Here is a 17,828-nt window from a genome sequence, read left to right as displayed (position 1 = left end):
GGGAATATTTGCAAAATGAATGCATATGAGCCCTCTGCATAGTTAGAGACCTGTCACTCAGGTACTCGGATTTGTTGACTTTACCAATAGGAACAAAGAAAATGATCTGCATTCCATGACTCTAGTCTATTCTTGGCTGAGGTGCTAAGGCGTCCCCAGGGCGAGAGGGTTTATTTATAAAATTAGGAAAAGGCTCACATTTGGAACCATAATGCCAGGTGTGAAAAGGAGCAATCACATTAGTGGAGAACAAACCAATATAAAACAAAGCTAGGAGGCCTAAGGGCTCTTAAAATACATTTTTAATTAATTCTGTGAAAGTATTATGCATCTACCTGATAAATTTTCATTACACCTCCTCTGCGGGAGCCCTCTAATTCTGGGACTCATTACTATTGAGGCTGCACCTTTACCGATATCCTTGCCGGGCCTCTCACCAGCCAGGGCAGCACCCCCCATCTCCACGATGTTCCCTGAGCCTTAGAACAAAGAATATGATACACGTTTCCCATTTATGGCTGAGCCCTCCACATACACTCATTGTCTGCACCTTGACTAGTGCGTTAACCACCGTCTAGTTCACAATGCAACTTCTCTGATGAGGTCAGCAGATACACTGATCTATAGCAGAGAGAAATGTACTTAGACAGTTGGATACTATGTACATTTAAAAAAGAAACTAGTATTAAGTTCACTGTTGGGGCCTCCGAACTCCAGAGACAAGCAAATATTTCTTTCCATGGAGCAGACTTTAAATCGAATCAGGGAGCAGCTGGTTGGCCCCAGGACCTCTGTGTTCGTTGCCTGGGCATAAACTGCCACACAGTCATTGTAGCTTTCAGGGTTCAGTGACTTTTTCCCCCCAGCAGCCTGTGTGGTGACTTCTGGTCCTGAGAAATCTAGCCAGCATGGAGGAAGCTTTCTAGTTAGCACCCTATCCTGGTGCTGGTGTCCTGCTGGCTGGTGTCCTGCTGACTGGTGTCCAGTCAGTACTCCATGTCCTGGAGTGATCAAGTTCTGGCGGGCAACCGAAACAATGGGGGTTCCTCAGGACGTACCTGCCAGTCAATCCAGGGCAGCTACCCCCCACCTATGCTGCACACTTTATTTGGTGTCCTATGGCTGTTGGGAACTTTTACTTTGCAAGATTCCCCGAAGTAAACGTCACAACTAGAAACAAAGTCAAGGTGGACCAACCGAGGCCTCAGACATTCGGGGACACAGGACGACGAGCAGGTGGGTAGAGAACCGACTGTGGGAGCAAGCAGCTACCAGCTTCTGTACCTCCTGTAGAGAGAGGAGGCCACATGGCAACAAGTATTTCTATTGGAGGTTTCACAAGGAAGAGCCAACAGCCGGCCAAACGGCTTACATGGGCTTGTCACGCTGTCTGGAGGGAACAGGTCCAGGGTGATCGTCACGTGCTGATATTCCTACTGTTGGACTTGCCGCCTCTTGTCAGTGGCTTGGAATAATGCCACCCCTCCCTGACCCAGTTCGAGAGGGACAATGTTACGAAGCTAGCGTGAGAATTATGCACATGATGCAGGAGAGGCTCTGGGGCGAAGAGGGAGAATATATTCTGACAAGGCAGGTGGGAATTAAGGCCATATCTTTCTCCAGAAAGTCACCTGACTCCAGAGGTGTAGACGCTCTACTGAGGACATCTGGGAGCTCTACTTTACCCAGTGGGGCAGCCAGTAATACTTAAAATACGGAGGGACTAACCTCATTTTAATGTAAGTTTGAAAACTATTAATTTCTATCACCTGGAAACTAAGCATGTTTAGGAGAACCCGTGTATGCATATTTACGTTTTGGCTTTAAATTTTATGCCATCTAAGTACAGATAAAGCATTTCCAGTAAAATTTTAGTACCATTCTTGAGATATGCACACTAGATCTTAAAGACTTTCTTTCTCTCTTTCTTTCTTTCCTTCTTTCTTTCTTTCTTTCTTTCTTTCTTTCTTTCTTTCCTTCTTTCCTTCTTTCCTTTTTGTTTTTGTTTATTTGTTTTGTTTTGCTCAGGGAGTATACAATATCTCCATGAAATGGTACTTCTAAATCAATCTTACTTTTTTCTCTTTTTAAAACTATGATGGCTACTTGGGAATCTTAAGTTACATGGGATTTGCGTTGTACCCCTCTCCTTTTTAGAGAGAGTCTCCTCCGATAGTGTAGGCTGGTCTAGAACTGTGTAGCTCAGAATGCCGTGAAATTGTGGCAACTCTCCTGCCTCAGTGCAGTGGGAATATAACCACGAACCGCCACAGCTGGGTGGGACTGTGTTTCTGTGAGACAGCGCGACTGTAGGAACAGGAAGGCACTGGTTTGTAAAGAAAACACACACAGGCTATTGGAAGTAGCAAAGCAGAGTTGTGGTGTTGGGGATGATCAGCATGGGGTAAATGTGTTTACCAGACAGCAGCCGATGTGTTCTATAAAGACTGAATAGTGTTTTCAAAAACAGAGGGCAAATACATGTGTAAACTCTCCAAAAGACCAAATTTGATCTCTTAAAACATGGCCTGATCTTTTTTTTTTTTTCTTTTTCTTTTTTTCGGAGCTGGGGATCGAACCCAGGACCTTGCGCTTTCTAGGCAAGCGCTCTACCACTGAGCTAAATCCCCAACCCCAACATGGCCTGATCTTAATCCATCCCATGGTGGAGGAGGAAGGGGAACCTGCTTAGCTCTCAGCTTCATCTGAGTCGCGCATGAGATTCCACCCCAGCCAGGCAGCTCCTGGCGGTCGTTAGCTGCTAGGAGAGGAAGAGGGTAGCCCTGGCTAAGTTGGCTGCATCGGGGCAGGGGAAGGCCATGCGTTGAAGAATATTGGGGCAAAACAAATTGGTCTCGGTGGCTTTAAAAAGCTCCAAGTTGTGTGGGATGGAAGGGGGATGGATTTGGGAAGAGTTGGGGAAGGAAAGATGAACAGAATCAAAATGTGTTGAACAAAATTCTCAAACAACACACGCATGCATGCACACACACACACATACACATGCATGCACCCTCACGCACACGCATGCATGCATGCACCCTCACACACATGCACACATGCATGTACACATACACTCACACTCATGCATAACCCTCATACACACGCATACACACACGTGCACACATGCATGCACCCTCACACACACGCACACACATGCATGCACACATACACTCACACATACACACTCATGCATGCACCCTCTCACACACTCGAGTGCACACACACACACACACACACACACACACACACAAGTGCATCCAGGCATAAAGAAAAGGGAAAGTTAAATGTCTAGTTTTACAAACTAAAGAGAAAAAACTTTTCTGCAAACAGTCATAACTGCTTTCCTTGATGCAAGCTGACAGGCTCAGGGGAAGAGTTAAACATTCAGAGAACCAAGAACCAGAATGAACAAGGACAGGCTAGAAGCAGCAAAGAGGTTCCGTCAGGGATTCTCCAGAAGAGAATATAGTAGGGAAAAAAAAAAAAACCAGAGAGTTAAAAAGCATCAGAGAGGCTGGAGAGATGGCTCAGTGGTTAAGAGCACTGACTGCTCTTCCAGAGATCCTGAGCTCAAATCCCAGCAACCACATGGTGGCTCACAACCATCTGTAATGGGGTCCGATGCCCTCTTCTGGTGTGTCTGAGGACAGCCACAGTGTACTCATATACTAAAATAAAAACAGAGAGAAGACAGTAGCTATAGAAGACAAGAAAGAGCCAACATGTGAAGAATTGGCGCTCCTGGTGTTGTACCATAGGCTGTAATGAAACCTTACAAGGGCACACAAATGGGTTTTCCTAAAGTATAAAGACTGAGAAAGATTGATACAAATAATAGAAAATTAGGAAGACCTTGATCTGTTGACTTCAGGGACAGAAAGTCCTTTGGATACCCAACCCCTCCCCCTACACCACTAAACATAACGCAAAACCAACACACAACCCCAACTATTTATACGTAGATGACTTTTTAATTGCTCTTTTGCATGGTCAGAAGGGGAGACAGAATACACCATCTAACTGCATAACCCTTTCCCCACTGAGTCTCTTCCTCTCACTGTTTGGCTCAGGTTTTCCTCAGACAGTGTGGTCTCTGCACCGTTAGTACTGACCGACTTCATTAAAGTGCGTTCTCCTGATAATCCTCAGAGCATCGATGCCCAGTGAGCACTTGGGATGCTGGTGTCTTTGCTGATTGACGGGAGAGCAAATGAAAGCCATCCCCGCCCCAGTGGGCATTGAGTTTCCTTCACGGTTGGCCTTTATGTGGCTTTTTTGACCAAGGATTAATGTTTTACACTATCTTATCAAGAATATAACATAACTGTACATCAACAGGCCCATATACACAGTCCACCCGGTGACAGTGTCTTGGGAGCGTCAGGCACATCGGTAGTCTATTGGATTACTTCTTCAGAGTGTCCTCTGCTTTCCTGCTTTCCTGCTGTGACTGGAGAGTTCACGTACGGCCACAGACACCCGCCTGCCACAGAACTTGCTCTGGCTCACAGCACAGAGTGGAAATGTGGATTGAAGTTTGGCTGTTGTTGCTTGGAAACACAGTCTGGCTATGATTCCTATCCCGGGTTTTGAGCTCATAACTTCCCTGTCTTGGCTGCCAAGAGCTGGAATACAGGAGTAATGCCACCAAATCCGGCTCCTAGCAGACAATTTAAGAGCTATCCTACGTTTCTGCATGTTTCCCTAAGGTCAGCCTGCACAGGGGCTGCTTCTTTAGCTGGGGTACTGAAAACGGACACGATTAAGCCCCAGTTCAGCGATGCAGAGACTCACGGCTGGTCAGCGTGAGGATACATGACTAGAGTGCTCAGCCCCAAACCGGACATTTATATCAACTCCCCCGAGGCACAGGGAACAGTGCCCAAGATGGGGAAGACAGAATATGAGAGCCAGGGGAAGAACTGTGAGATGCTGTCTCTGACCTCTGTGAGATAGACTCTGCCCTCATGAGCTCACTGTAGAGTTGGCCGCTTGTCACCATCAAGCCAACAGCACCAGGCAACCTCGTGGCAGGCAACCCTAGACTCAGTAAGGTACAAAACAGAGAAGAGGGCAGGAATGTGAGGTGAAGGCAAGCTGAGGGGTGTCTAGGAGGGTGGGGGGCAGCAGGAGTTGGGGGTAGGTGTGGTCAAAGTACAATATACACATTCGTAAAACTGTCAAAGAACAAATGAAAGATATTCATTAAAAAATACAACATTAACTTTAAAAAGACGGGGCTGACTGCAGGTCTCTGAAGTTGATGAGACGGAGAATCTTGAAGTTGAGACGGAGAATCTTGAAGCTGAGCACTTCAAACGTTTCCGTAAGAGGCTCGAAGGTGTTGACATTAGTGGGGAGTCTGCGGGGAGTCTCTGCAGCATAGGCTCACGGAAACTGGCCGCTTGCAAGTCTCTACCTTTACCGACTTAAGTATTGGTTTTCCTATGTATGGCCTGCGGCTTTTCCGAAGGACTCTTGATTTATGAGAAACATCTGGAGGGCGGCCAGTGAGTGGGTCATTGCAGAATAGCCCTCATTCACAGGCGTTTCAAATAGAAGGTACTTCAGGTGACCCTGAGTGAGGTTGGGATGACCTTGCCTGAGATGAGTTTAAATCACATTGCTCTGGTATACTGAGAACACCATACAAGGGGACGGCTGAGTCAGAGCCCAACTATTGGGAACTACCATACCACACACACACACACACACACACACACACACACACACACACACACACACTATCTATCTATCTATCTATCTATCTATCTATCTATCTATCTATCTATCTATCCATCCATCCCAGTTGCTGGGAACTACCATATATATACATGCTACAAGTATATGTATGAATATATATGGTATGAATATATATGTGTGTGTATGTATGTATATATGTGTGCGTGTATATACATACAGACATGTATGTATATTTGTGTGTGTATTTACACACACATATGTGTGTATATATATATATATATGTGATATGCCTTGAAAATATAAAGTCAGAAAATTTTGTTGGGACTTAGGGTCACACACCTCAGCTTGGGACATCCTCCTAGGAACGCTCCATGGAGAGAGGATGGGCTAAGGAGAGAAAGGGGAAGGGAGATGCTGTAGCTTGGGAGGACTCACTCCTCACTTCGTCCTTCCTTTGCCATTAAGTCCGAGTCCAGGACGGAGTTATCTATCCCCTCGGGAGCAGGAAATCCAGCATCTGCGCACAGAATCCCACCGGGTACATGGCTGAGATCACGGTATGTTAGGGATCCAACCACAGTTCAGCGTTGGTGGTTTCAGCAGGTTGCAGCAGCTCTTCAAAGTGTAGAGGCTGAAGTTTCCTCCTGGGAGGACGTCATTTGGTCCCCTGGCAACAGTGCTGGTGGAGGCAGAAGGAACTCATTAGTTGGGCCTTAGATGGGAGCAGGAGGGAAGTAGACGAGGGTGCACTGGAAATGGTACAGGACAGGAAACTCCCTTGTTCCCAGTCTGGATAGGTGAGTTTAAGACAGACTCCTGGTGGTTAGTTAGTTTTGGTTCTCAAATTCTGAGTGGCCTTGAGGACTCCCCCTGTTTCTTTCAGAATAGCAATCAATGACAGGGTAGAACTAATTCTTATAAAAACAACAAACAACAAACAAAAAGGCATGTGTACATGGGCTGAAGAGATGACTAAGCAGTTAAGAGCACTGGCTGTCCTAGAGGACCCAGGTTCAATTCCCTAGACCCACAGAGACACTCACAACTGTCTGTAACTCCAATCCTTGGGGATCTAGTGCCCTCTTCTGGCCTCTATGGGCACTGCATGCACTCGGTGCGCAGAAATACATGCTTATACATACTTAATACATACAACAAACCCAAAAATCTAAAAAATAATATTAATTCGTACACGAATAAGGACAGGTGGAGTGAAGGTGCCAATTTTGCAAATAGAAACCAGAGGGAGATGGCTGGCAGGGATCACGGGTAGCCTAGACCCTGCTGCTATCTGTCTGTTCTGTTACATGTTCTCTGAGGCCTTGACTGGGATCTGAGTCCTCTCTCTGCCCCTGGGATATTGTAAACTGCCCAGGAAACCCCTAACATTTGTAGCTGTTGAAGGCTTTCAGCGAAGAACAAAGCATTGTTCCGGATCTAAACAGGCCTGCCAATCACCTGCACAGGAAAACACTCCCCAGGAAAGGGCTTTAAACAATAGCACCAATACAACGCTTATCTAAAAATACAGGTTGGCCGTTGTCCACGGCTGTCCCTCGAGGCTGCTCTACTTTACTCTGCAATGAATGCTACGCTACATATCTCCCCTGAGGCCACTAGGACCAGGGACCCAGGCCAGCCCAGAGGGAGGTTCTAGCAGCAGTAATTAAGGACATTGGCTTTGTGCACAGGCCTGCTGGGGCTAATACTACTTGAGTAGACAAAGTCTCCTTAAGGCTTCATTGTGTCACGTGCAAAACAGAGGAAAACTGGAGCTGTGCCCAATCTACACGGTGACCACAAGGTTTAAGTGAGCTTGTTCACAAGTGTGTGACACAGAGGGGTTCGCACTACACACTCACGAGCAGCCTAGAAAAGTGTTTTAGCTTCTAGCTTTCTAGTATGACCTGAAAAGGTAGGTTGCAAGGTTGTAAGAAAGACCGTGAGTTTTCTCACAGGGCCAACAGTAAGGGGGGTTGGGGGTGGCAGGGGCGGGTAATGAAAATAAATGGATGTGGTCTTCGTGCTGGGATCTAGTGTGACTGTTTGCTCCAAATACAACATGACCACCCTATCCGCCTGTCCATCATGGAGCAGAGGTAGGCTTGGCCCTAGTAGTCATGGCAACCAAATAAGTGACCTAATGCTGTGACAGCCAGGCCTATGGCAAAGGTAAGGGAGCAATTAGCCTTCTCTACAAGAAGAAGATGGGTGAGGAAGGTCGAGAGGCCTTACCCTGGGATCACCCCTACCGCTTCCGACCTCTGAACTGCGTGTTACTTTGGAAGGGTCTAGAATATGCAGCAGATGGAAGGCTGGCTACGGGGGGACTCTGTGACGTAGCCGTCAGTGTTGTGTGAGATTTTTTTCACTGACACGCCCATTTGGGGGCCACCCACACTTCTATAAGGAAGCCTTATTGTCACCCCCCAGGAAAAGTACACAACGGTTAGATTTGACCATTACTAAGAGACCAGAAAGCTACCTGTTGAACAGGCCTTGACAGCAAGACGCCACTTCAGTTGTGTTGCTGAGTACTTTGCTGCTCTCTAGAACGTGGTGGCAGTTGATAGCCACCGGGGTGTCAGAGAGCATGCCTGGAAAGGAACAGAGTGCCGTTTATTGTCATAATTTAACGAAATCTCAGAACTCTCCTTCTGTTCTCAGCTTCTCCACCCCATCCCACACATCCCACTCCACGGCGTGTTGAGCCCGGCTCTGACTCTCAGCTTCTGCTGCAGCATATGGTACATGTGCAGCTTGGAAGCCTGCCTCCCTGAGAGACTCTGTCCCGTGGGCGCCCGGGACAGGAGGGATGGATGGTGTACCAGCGATGCAGGCTGTCATGAAGCAGGCAATGGTCCCAGCAATCAGGGCTCTCATGGCTCCCGAGGCAATGTCTCGCTTTCTGGACGGAGCTATGGACGCTGGAAGAGAGAGAGGCATTTGAGATTAGGTTGGTTAGAGACCCAAATCTGTAGCTTCTGATAATACTGCGGTGACTGAATTCCTGGTCAGTTGAAAAGAGAGAACACAGCAGAGCCAATGGGTTACTGGGAAGAATCAATCAGATGAGATGATGTCTAAGTTAGCTGCCCCCCATCTATGCCTCTACCCAAGGCAGACATCAGTAATCGATGGCAGCATCTTCTACAGTGAACTTCCATGGGCCCCAGCCTTTTCCTTCCGATGCCTGTTATGGGCATTGGTACCAAGTGGCCGATGTTATCATTGGCCTGGGAGGAGTTGATGCTCTTATGTATTTGTCTTGGGTTTTTACGTGTATGCAGGAAAATGGCACTCCAGGGCAGGAATAAAACGTGGACCTTAGAGGACTTAACTACTGTCGAGGAGCCATTTTCCCTGACACAGCATTTCAGAGCAGGAAGGAATTGCAAAAGTCTGGTGTCAAGGGGGGTTCTTTTCACTTACTAAGTCCACCGATCACTATTCCTAGGGAACCAAAATTGGCAAAACCACAGAGGGCGTAAGTTGCGATGGTCTCCGAGCGAATCTGGAAGCAAGATAAAACAGCGATCTGTACACGATCTGATGCACCTCCAGAAATCTTCGCTGGCTACAGAATTAATGCCGATAAACAGGCACACAGTCGACTATCAGATAACCGTCGGGGACCCCCTTGTGCGCTTAGACGTTGAGGGACTGCGGAAAGAGGACTGTATATTTAAGGAACAATTTCCAATGCTCTAGGAGTTAGCGACCTTGACATCTAAAGAGGCTACCTCCTGCCCACTAATCACTTCTAATATTGCATGTGACTTGATCACCTGCTGTCTTATACCAAGCACAGTACTATTTGCTGGAGATAAGAAGTTGGCCCCAGCAAAGGCTTACATTATGCGTGTCTGACAAAGGACTTAGAATATATAAAGAGCTGCTATAATTCAACAATTAGACTACTGCCCGGGGTTTTTAGATATATTGCTGCAAAAGGCAAACAAGAGGGCAATAAACGTGTGCTCAACATCTGTCACCAGGCAAGTGCCAACCGCTAAACAGGGAGCCAAAAGAAAGCTTTCTTAAGTTGGTTTACTTTAGGTATTTTTGTCAGTGAACGAAAGAACTAAAATAAAGAAGGAAGGAACTGTGTACTATATATACTAAGTATGCGCAGGATTTAGAGCATGTGGGATGCGTGTGCATTGCCATTATGCTTGATACTCGATTCTGGTGAACTGGCAGAGTCATCACGCTGGCCTGAAAGCGGCGGTGGAGAACCCACCCTCCACAGCAGTTCCCGGGAACCTTTGATTCAGCTCACAGATTTTGTAACAATGATGAAAACTGATTGATACATCTACAATGGGGAGGGGGCTCATTAGCTGCCTATAGGTCTTCGTGTGGGGGGCATGTGGGGGAGGGCAGGGGACATAGTCTTTAAAGGGCCATGAGGGAAGTTGGTTATCTCAGTAAACAGGAAGCTCTGGGCGGTCACAGGAGCTTCCTTACAGTCGGCCATCCTGCCTGCCCGCCTTTGTTCTTCAGCTGGGACAATGCATGGGAATGTGGGGGGTGCCCGTTTGGAAATGTAAGACTGGGTGTCATTTCTGGGGTGGTGGGAAAACAGTGAGTTAGCAGAGGGGTGTGTGTGTCAGGGGAGGGGGGCTCTGCTCCTACTTATGGGGGGCTACACAGGCTGCACAGGGAGGGGAGGGGGCTACACGGGCTGCACAGTCTGATAAGTGTTGCTTGGGCTGAAGGACTGAGCACAGAGGTTTCTGCAGATTCAGTGGGCACAGCCAGTCTGGCAAAGGTTTGGCTGAGGTCAAGCTTAAGGCTGCTCTGAGTTACTCCACACTGTCTGAACAGTGGGTTTCCAGACTGACCCTCGTCCTGAGAGGCCCCTGGACAAACCTGACTGAAGAAAATATGCAGCACCCAACCCAGACCCCCATAGGAGACACCTGACGCTTCAACGGGCACAGCCCACAAAGCTGTGACCTGATGGGGACCTGGGGGGATGTGTGTGCAGTCATGGCTGTGTACGGTTTTAGCAGAAGTAGAAAAGGAAACTGGAACAACGCCACTTTCTTTTGCCCCCAATGTAAACGATCGCCGGCCGGGTGGAACAAGACGGGCTGAGCTAGGAAGATAACAGTCTCCTGTGTGCAAGCCAAGATGCTCAGAAATTTGGCGTAAGTTGCTCTTCCCCCCGCCACTCAACAATAGCAGAGGCCGCTGAGCTGTTTCCACATGTACCCTGTGTGCCTGCCTTCCACTGGGCTCGCTCCCAAACAGGATCATCTCTGCAATTGGGGCTTCTCCTTCCCAACATGCTTTTCGGAGAAGCAACTAGTATTGCCAGAACTGGCAGCTTGCTTCCCTCATTAACAAAAGAGCACTTTCTCCTGGCAATGGGCAAACAGAAAACTCGTCAGCTAATTTAGCCTGTTGTTTGCTCTGGGCAGGGAAACAAACTGGCTTAGGTGGCATCCAAACCATGGAGACAGTTGGCCGAGTCCCTACTGTTGTTTCCTGAAAGATGAACAGTGAGGGCAGAAGACCCACAGGGTCTGTTCCTAGCAGATTTCTGGGGTGTGGTGCCCCCGACCATAAAATCACTCACGTGCAGATTTTCTTGGGGGAGGTGACCTCATTTACAGTAGTCATATGTTTGGTCTCTGGGAGTCCAGGAGCTAAGGGGTGACCTCTGGGGCGAGTGTCTCAATACTGAGCAGTGTGCTTCAAAGCTGGGGACACTAATGGGTCATTTCAGAGAGGGACAGGGATGGTTAGAAACGTCTGTTTCTCTTAGTTTCTTTGGGAGACAGTTCTGATCTTCAGAGGGAAGTGAACTGGAGATTCAGCTACAAACGTGTCTCCACCCAAACTAAGCTCCTCGGTCCATCAAAGCCTAAGGTGGCATGAGTGCCTCTTGGCAGGATTACAGGGTGACCACCCCAAGGTTCCTGATCACAGAAAGAAGCGTTTTATCGTCCCTCCTCCCTTACAGGTAGCAACTGTGCCTCGTTAAATTTCGATGAAGAGGCTCAGAGTGACATGCAGTCCGTTTCTTAGAACTCATGATGCTAGAGGAGGCCTTCGCGATCAGCTGTTGGCTCCTAGAAGGTAAGACCTGTCATATCTGGTCCCTGAATATCCTCCCAAGACCTCTGTACTGAGGTGGGAGGGGACAGACTTCAGGAGGTGTGAAGTCTAATCTTTTCAACTTGACACACTCTTGCCTGGGCAGACAGGCCCTCGACTGAAGAATTGCCTACAGCAGTTGACCCGCAGCAGGTTTGTGGGGTATTTTCTCCATCGCTTATCGATGTAGGAAGGTTCAGCCCACTCTGGGTGGTTCCATTCCTATGCAGGTGGGCCTGGGCTGTGTAAACAATGGTAGCTGAATGTGAGCCTGTGTACAAGCTGGCAAACAGTGTTCCTCCTTGGTCTCTGTCTCCATGTTCCCTCCCTTGGCTTCTCTCAGCAATGAACTTTCCTGTAAGTAGAAACTGGAATAAACATTTTCTCTTACCAGTTGCTTTTGGTCATGGTGTTTAATTACAGCAACAGGAAAGCAAACTAGGAAAGGAAGTCAAGCCCAGGAAAAGAATTTAGGACCACATTCTTGAAGGGGACATTGGGATGCTGTCCCCTCCTCCTCCTTCCCTCTACTCCTCAGCTACTCTGTGGTGAATAGTCTTACTCTGTTATTTGGGTCCACTTTGATGAACTGCTTTGTACAGAAAGCAACAAGGCCAGTGGGTCATGAGCCAAGATGAACCTTCCTCATCTTAAATTGCTTACCTTGGGTGACTAGCACAGGGCCTCAGGCACAGAGCTATCTGATAAATCTTTGTGCACTGATGTCCCAGCTCATGCAACCCTAGGTCTGTGTCTACTTCAGTCTTTAAGTTTCACCCACTCTTTCCCCCTTTCTCTCTTCCTCCACACAAATATCACACGGTCAAGAGAACATGACTGAAGATTATGCTGTGCTCGTCATGAGCTCTATACGAGCAAGGGCTTGGATTGTTCTGTCCTACCATCATTCAAGCTCTAGACAGACAGATGAACAAGTCACAGTGTATCTATGTGATAAGAATTACACTTACTGACATATATTACTGCACACCAAGTCACAGTGTATCTATGTGGTAAGAATTATGCACACTGACATATTACTGCACACCAAGTCACAGTGTATCTATGTACTAAGAATTACACTTACTGACATATACTGCTGCACACCAAGTCACAGTGTATCTGTGTGATAAGAATTACACTTACTGACATGTATTACTGCATACCAAGTCACAGTGTATCTATGTGATAAGAATTACACTTACTGACATATATTGCTATACACCAAGTCAGTGTATCTATGTGATAAGAATTATATAACATATAGAATATAGACATGAAGAACTATACGTACTGACATATATTGCTGCACACCATTCACAAATTTGGGTCCAGCCGCTTTCCTCAAATTGATGAATTTTGAGAGGTGTTCATAAGCCACAAATTCATTGAAGAACGTCTTGTAGCCTATGAGTTTGGCGACCATAAAGCTGTCTTGCCAGTCGACTCCCATCATGAAGGAGAAAGGCATGAAGATGTAAGAACAAATGAGCTGCAAGGGACAGAGGTGGTGACACTCATTTAACAGCGATTGCCTCGAATTCTGCCACATCCCCTCAGTGACAGGGTTGGTCCTGCTCTTCTGGGCACAAGGAACCCATCTTCAGTTGACCATCTTTATGTATCAGGGATGTATGGTTGGTCCTCAACAAATTGGTCTTAAGGCTTGATTCTCATGTGGTAATGTCAACAGGTACTCGAGCCTTAAAATCAATGAGTGTCTTTCCTGTGGTATCGCATTAGTTCTCTGTGGAATGGACTAATTTGAGTGTTTAAACAAGGTCAGTGGCATGGTCCCCCCACCTCCATTCATTTTGAATGTGCCCTTTTCTCTTGTCTGTGGTGCACAGGACTGCATGTGAGCCTCATCATGTATAATCCCCTGACTGGATTTTAAGTCTGCAGAGTGGCAAGTTAAATAAAAACCTTTTATCTTTATAAGGCTTCCTGACCCAGTGTTCTGTCATAGCACAGACTAAAACAGGAATTGGGTTGGAAGTAGCTTATATTTTTGGGAAGAGGTCAGGAAAGAATGATTGCTTTGGGGGAACGGTGGGGCAGCAATTTAGATGCCTCTATAGTGTGTGAGAGAGCACAACACAGCTGACTAGGAAAGGCTCACTCTGTAGCTCACACTGGCAACCCTATCTCGGCCTCCTAAGTGATGGGATTAAAAGGTGAGTCACATACCTGGCTTCTAAACGTGTTTTCAAATGAAGGTAGTTCAGAAACAAAACAAGGTAGAGCCATTACCTCGAAACTCAGCTGTGGGTAGTCGAACATGCTTCCAAACCAAGACAGAGCGGAGTTCACAAAGGAAAGCAAGGCCAGGAAGGCGATCAGATTTGCAGCGATGTTTGCCACCAGGGGGATGGACGAAGATGCACCCTGCGTGGCCGCCTCCAGGAGATTCCGGGAATCACTACATCAAAAAAAAATGGGAATTCTACAATTACCAAGGAGTATCTGTGGTGGTTTGCATGTGCTTGGCCCAGGGAGTGGCATTATTTGGGGGTGTGGCCTTGGCGTGGGTGTGGCCTTGTTGGAGTGGGTGTGTCGCTATGGGTGTGGACTCTAATACCCTAGCCCTAGCTGCATGGATGTCAGTCTTCCACTAGCAGCCTTCAGATGAGGATGTAGAACTCTCAGCTCCTCCTGCACCATGCCTGCCTGGATGCTGCCATGCTCCTGCCTTGATGATAATGGACTGAACCTCTGAACCTGTAAGCCAGCCCCATTAAATGTTGTCCTTATAAGAGTTGCCTTGATCATGGTGTCTGCTCACAGCAGTCAAAACCCTAACTAAGACAGTATCTCTGGAACTACAGCATAGGAGTGACCTAATCATAGTGGCCCGGTAAGGGGTGGACCCTTAGCCACATCCCTTGGTCAGAGTACGCAGTCTCTTACAGCCTCAAAATTTGATGGGCTTATGATCGTGGATGCTTGGCTGTGGGGATGTGGAGCCCACTGCTGTGGTACCTTTCTCTTGGTGGAGGCTGAATCCTGGGCTTTGGATGCTAAGCATCCACTCCCACCTCTACTCCATTGGGTACATTTATAATAATAAAAAAATAATCCCTAAGAAGCAACAAAACCATATTACGTTTAACTACTATTTCAAAAATAGTTACCTGCCAGGGACTGTTGATAAAATCTCCAGGGACTACCAACTAGCAGTTGAAAGGAAACCCACATCACCACTGCTTCACTAAAGACTGAATCCCACGGTATGCTCCTCTCTGGTCCCCCACGAACCCCTCTCATCTGAGAGGTCTATCCCTAAAATCTATCTAAGCCCCCAAACCCCATTTCTTTACTATTTCCTACACAGCTGCATCCTTACATAACACACCTGACCTATACACACCAAGCAAATCTTCATGGTCCCTGACTCTGTAGGTAGAACCTTCAGGATGCTACCTAGCCCCCCATCCCAATTACCCAGACCAAAAGCGTTTCCTAGTTTGGTGTTTGGAATAGTCGCAGAAATACGTAACAAGAAGTCCTGCGGGAGGAGGGGTAAGGATTAGAATTCAGTGATGATTAACTAATATTTCATATGCACCTAATACGCAAAACCTGAGATATATATTTTTTTTCTCTTTTTTTTTCGGAGCTGGGGACCGAACCCAGGGCCTTGCACGTGCTAGGCAAGCGCTCTACCACTGAGCTAAATCCCCAACCCCCTGAGATATATTTTTTATGCAACATTTTAAATGTTTGTTGATTTGCTATTTCCGTGTGTGTGTGTGAGCATGATGTATGTGGTGAGGGTGAATGGGCCGAGGGCACGGGACAACTTCATGGAGCCACTTCTCTTCTGCACCTTTAAGTGACTCCTGGGCTCAGACATGGGTCTCTCACCTTGTATGGTGAATGGTGAATGACTTTACCTGCAGAGCCCTCCTGCTGCCCTAGACGACTTTTTAATAATCTGTGTATAGAACAAAGTTGAGCGGCCTGGGTTTTCCCGCTTGTGGCATCGACATGGAAGTGAAAGACGTTTCGGGTTTCAGAACGGTTTTGATTTTAGGTTTCTGGGTTTCAGATGCTCGCCTTTCACCTCGTCCCTTCCACAAGCTGTCTTCACATTCCGCTCCCAGTCATGAGTATTTCCACATGAATGAGGCCGCACATTCGTTAAATTGTGTGACATAATTCATATCGTACGGGTCTCACTCCTGAAGTCCCTCTGAGGTTTTTATTTCTTTTTCACAGAGCGGAAGAAAACGAAGCCGCCTTTTTAATCCCACGAGGGAACCTGGGAACATCCATTCTGAAACTTTCCGATAGTCTTAAAGCTGGGCTCAGCGAACAGTGCGTTTGTTTATCAAGAAGCACTTCATAAGAGGTGTTTAGAAAGGCTTTCATGGGCACTAAAGCGGGGGTTGACTTCGTTTCCTAGGCAAAATCTAAGAGCTCACTGGGGGGTTAAACGTGAGGCATTCTAAGGCCACAACCAGCTGTGCTTTCTTCCCATGATCAAAGCATCCTGGCATCCTGGCCTGTACGGTTGTTAATTAGGCAATACCTACCCATTTTCCATTTTCATGGCATTCTTGAGGGTTATTTTGGGTTTCTCTGTTTCAGGCCAAAAGAGTTTGGCCACAGCCAGGGCTGCAGGCGCCGACATGACAGAAGCGGTGAGCAAGTGTGTAGATGACACCTGCAGCAGTGAAAAAGGAAGGGGCTGATCCAGTGCCAGAGGCTTGGAAGACCATTCCAGGCGCCCAGCACGCCCCGTGTGCCCAGTCAGAGGACAAGGCAGGAATTCAAGACACCTGACCACCCCCTTGGGAGAAGCATGGATCCTAAATCTATGATTATCTAGGATGAGAATTAATCCTGCATTGTAAGAACTTTCAAAGACTTCTCAACCCCTCTGTTGTCTCTCCGATCATCCGGCTGGTCCCTACAATCCATAATTGTCACATCCTCCGTGCAGATGGGGTACGAGGTGGAAGGAGCACGGCCGAAGCAGAGACGGATGGTCCCCACTCTTCCCACCCAGGAACCCTTCCTGTCTTTACACAACATTAACCAACCCATTGTCCCTTTAGCATGTAAACTATTTCTATCCACCATTTCTTACCCACCCTCGTAGTTGGATTATTCTGGATTTTTCCCACTACGGTGATGGCTAATCTTGGTCGTCAACTTGACTGTTATCTAGGATCAATTAAAACCCAAGCCCAGGGCGCTCCTGGGTGGGACTTTTTTGATTAGATTGTTTGAAAGAGAAAGGGTTCACACTGTGGACCTCAGTTTCTGGTGGCAGCATGTTTGAAATAACATGAACCAAACTTGACTTTCTCCCTCCCTGCCCCTACCCTCCCTGTCTGCCCCCTCCCTCCCTGCTTGTCCCGCCCCTTCCCCTCTTGCCCCCACTTCCAATGGAGTCCACCTATCCTGCTGCTGTGCCCTCTCTGTGTTGGTACTACAACCTACTTCATCCGGCTCCAATATCAGATTCGGACTGCTGAGACAGCCAGCCCCAAGGACTGAACAGACATTGCATTCATAGCCCTTTGGTGTAAGACAGCCATTGTTGGACTACCTAGGCCATACTCTATCTTAGAGACTCCTGATTAGGTGTGTTTCCCACCCCATTCCTGTCACGCCTAGGTCATTGATGAAGGCAGCATTCCTACCTACGGGGCAGGAAACCAATCACTGGGCGAGGAGGCAGGACTTCCGGGTTGGGGAGCGGAAGAGGGAACAAACGCAGGAGAAAGAAATTTGCTTTTGGACTGCTCGAGTGAGGTGCTCACAATGTAGGAAGCCGGAGGCTGTTCGTTTGAGTGGTGGATCCACCACCGGAAGATTTCTAACTTAGAGTAGTTGGAGGGATTAGGATGCTAGCTTCTGCACCCAGCGATTGGGTTATCTGCTGATTCTAAGCTAAGAACGTGTGGTGTTTTCCTTCACGAGGCGACTCAACTGGGTTCCAGAGAAAGGTAACCGCGGCAGAGCGTGGGTTTGCAGCGAAGTGCGCCCCAGCCAGCCCTGGG

General features: G+C 47.5%; 1 protein-coding gene and 1 long non-coding RNA gene across 2 annotated transcripts in view; one reads left to right on the top strand and one right to left on the bottom strand.

The window, feature by feature from the left end:
• Nucleotides 1–6,254: 6,254 nt before the first annotated feature.
• The window catches only part of Slc28a3 (solute carrier family 28 member 3), a 50,074-nt gene continuing 38,500 nt past the window's right edge, over nt 6,255–17,828 (bottom strand). The window contains 7 exon segments of the mRNA NM_080908.2: nt 6,255–6,385; nt 8,192–8,303; nt 8,535–8,633; nt 9,139–9,220; nt 13,109–13,306; nt 14,068–14,236; nt 16,353–16,483. Coding sequence (NP_543184.2) covers nt 6,259–6,385; nt 8,192–8,303; nt 8,535–8,633; nt 9,139–9,220; nt 13,109–13,306; nt 14,068–14,236; nt 16,353–16,483 — 918 coding nt within the window. The 3' untranslated portion in view covers nt 6,255–6,258.
• On the top strand, nt 10,175–17,313 carry LOC120097746 (uncharacterized). The gene is made up of 5 exons (XR_015641034.1): nt 10,175–10,255; nt 10,725–10,862; nt 11,681–11,796; nt 16,036–16,168; nt 16,408–17,313. It is a non-coding gene; the product is annotated as an uncharacterized LOC120097746 (long non-coding RNA).

The sequence above is a fragment of the Rattus norvegicus genome, chromosome 17 (assembly GCF_021556685.1).
Source record: "Rattus norvegicus strain SHRSP/BbbUtx chromosome 17, alternate assembly SHRSP_T2T, whole genome shotgun sequence".
Taxonomy (NCBI): Eukaryota; Metazoa; Chordata; class Mammalia; order Rodentia; family Muridae; genus Rattus; species Rattus norvegicus.
The sequence above is the reverse complement of the archived record's forward strand: the minus strand, read 5'-3'. Positions and strand labels throughout refer to the sequence as shown.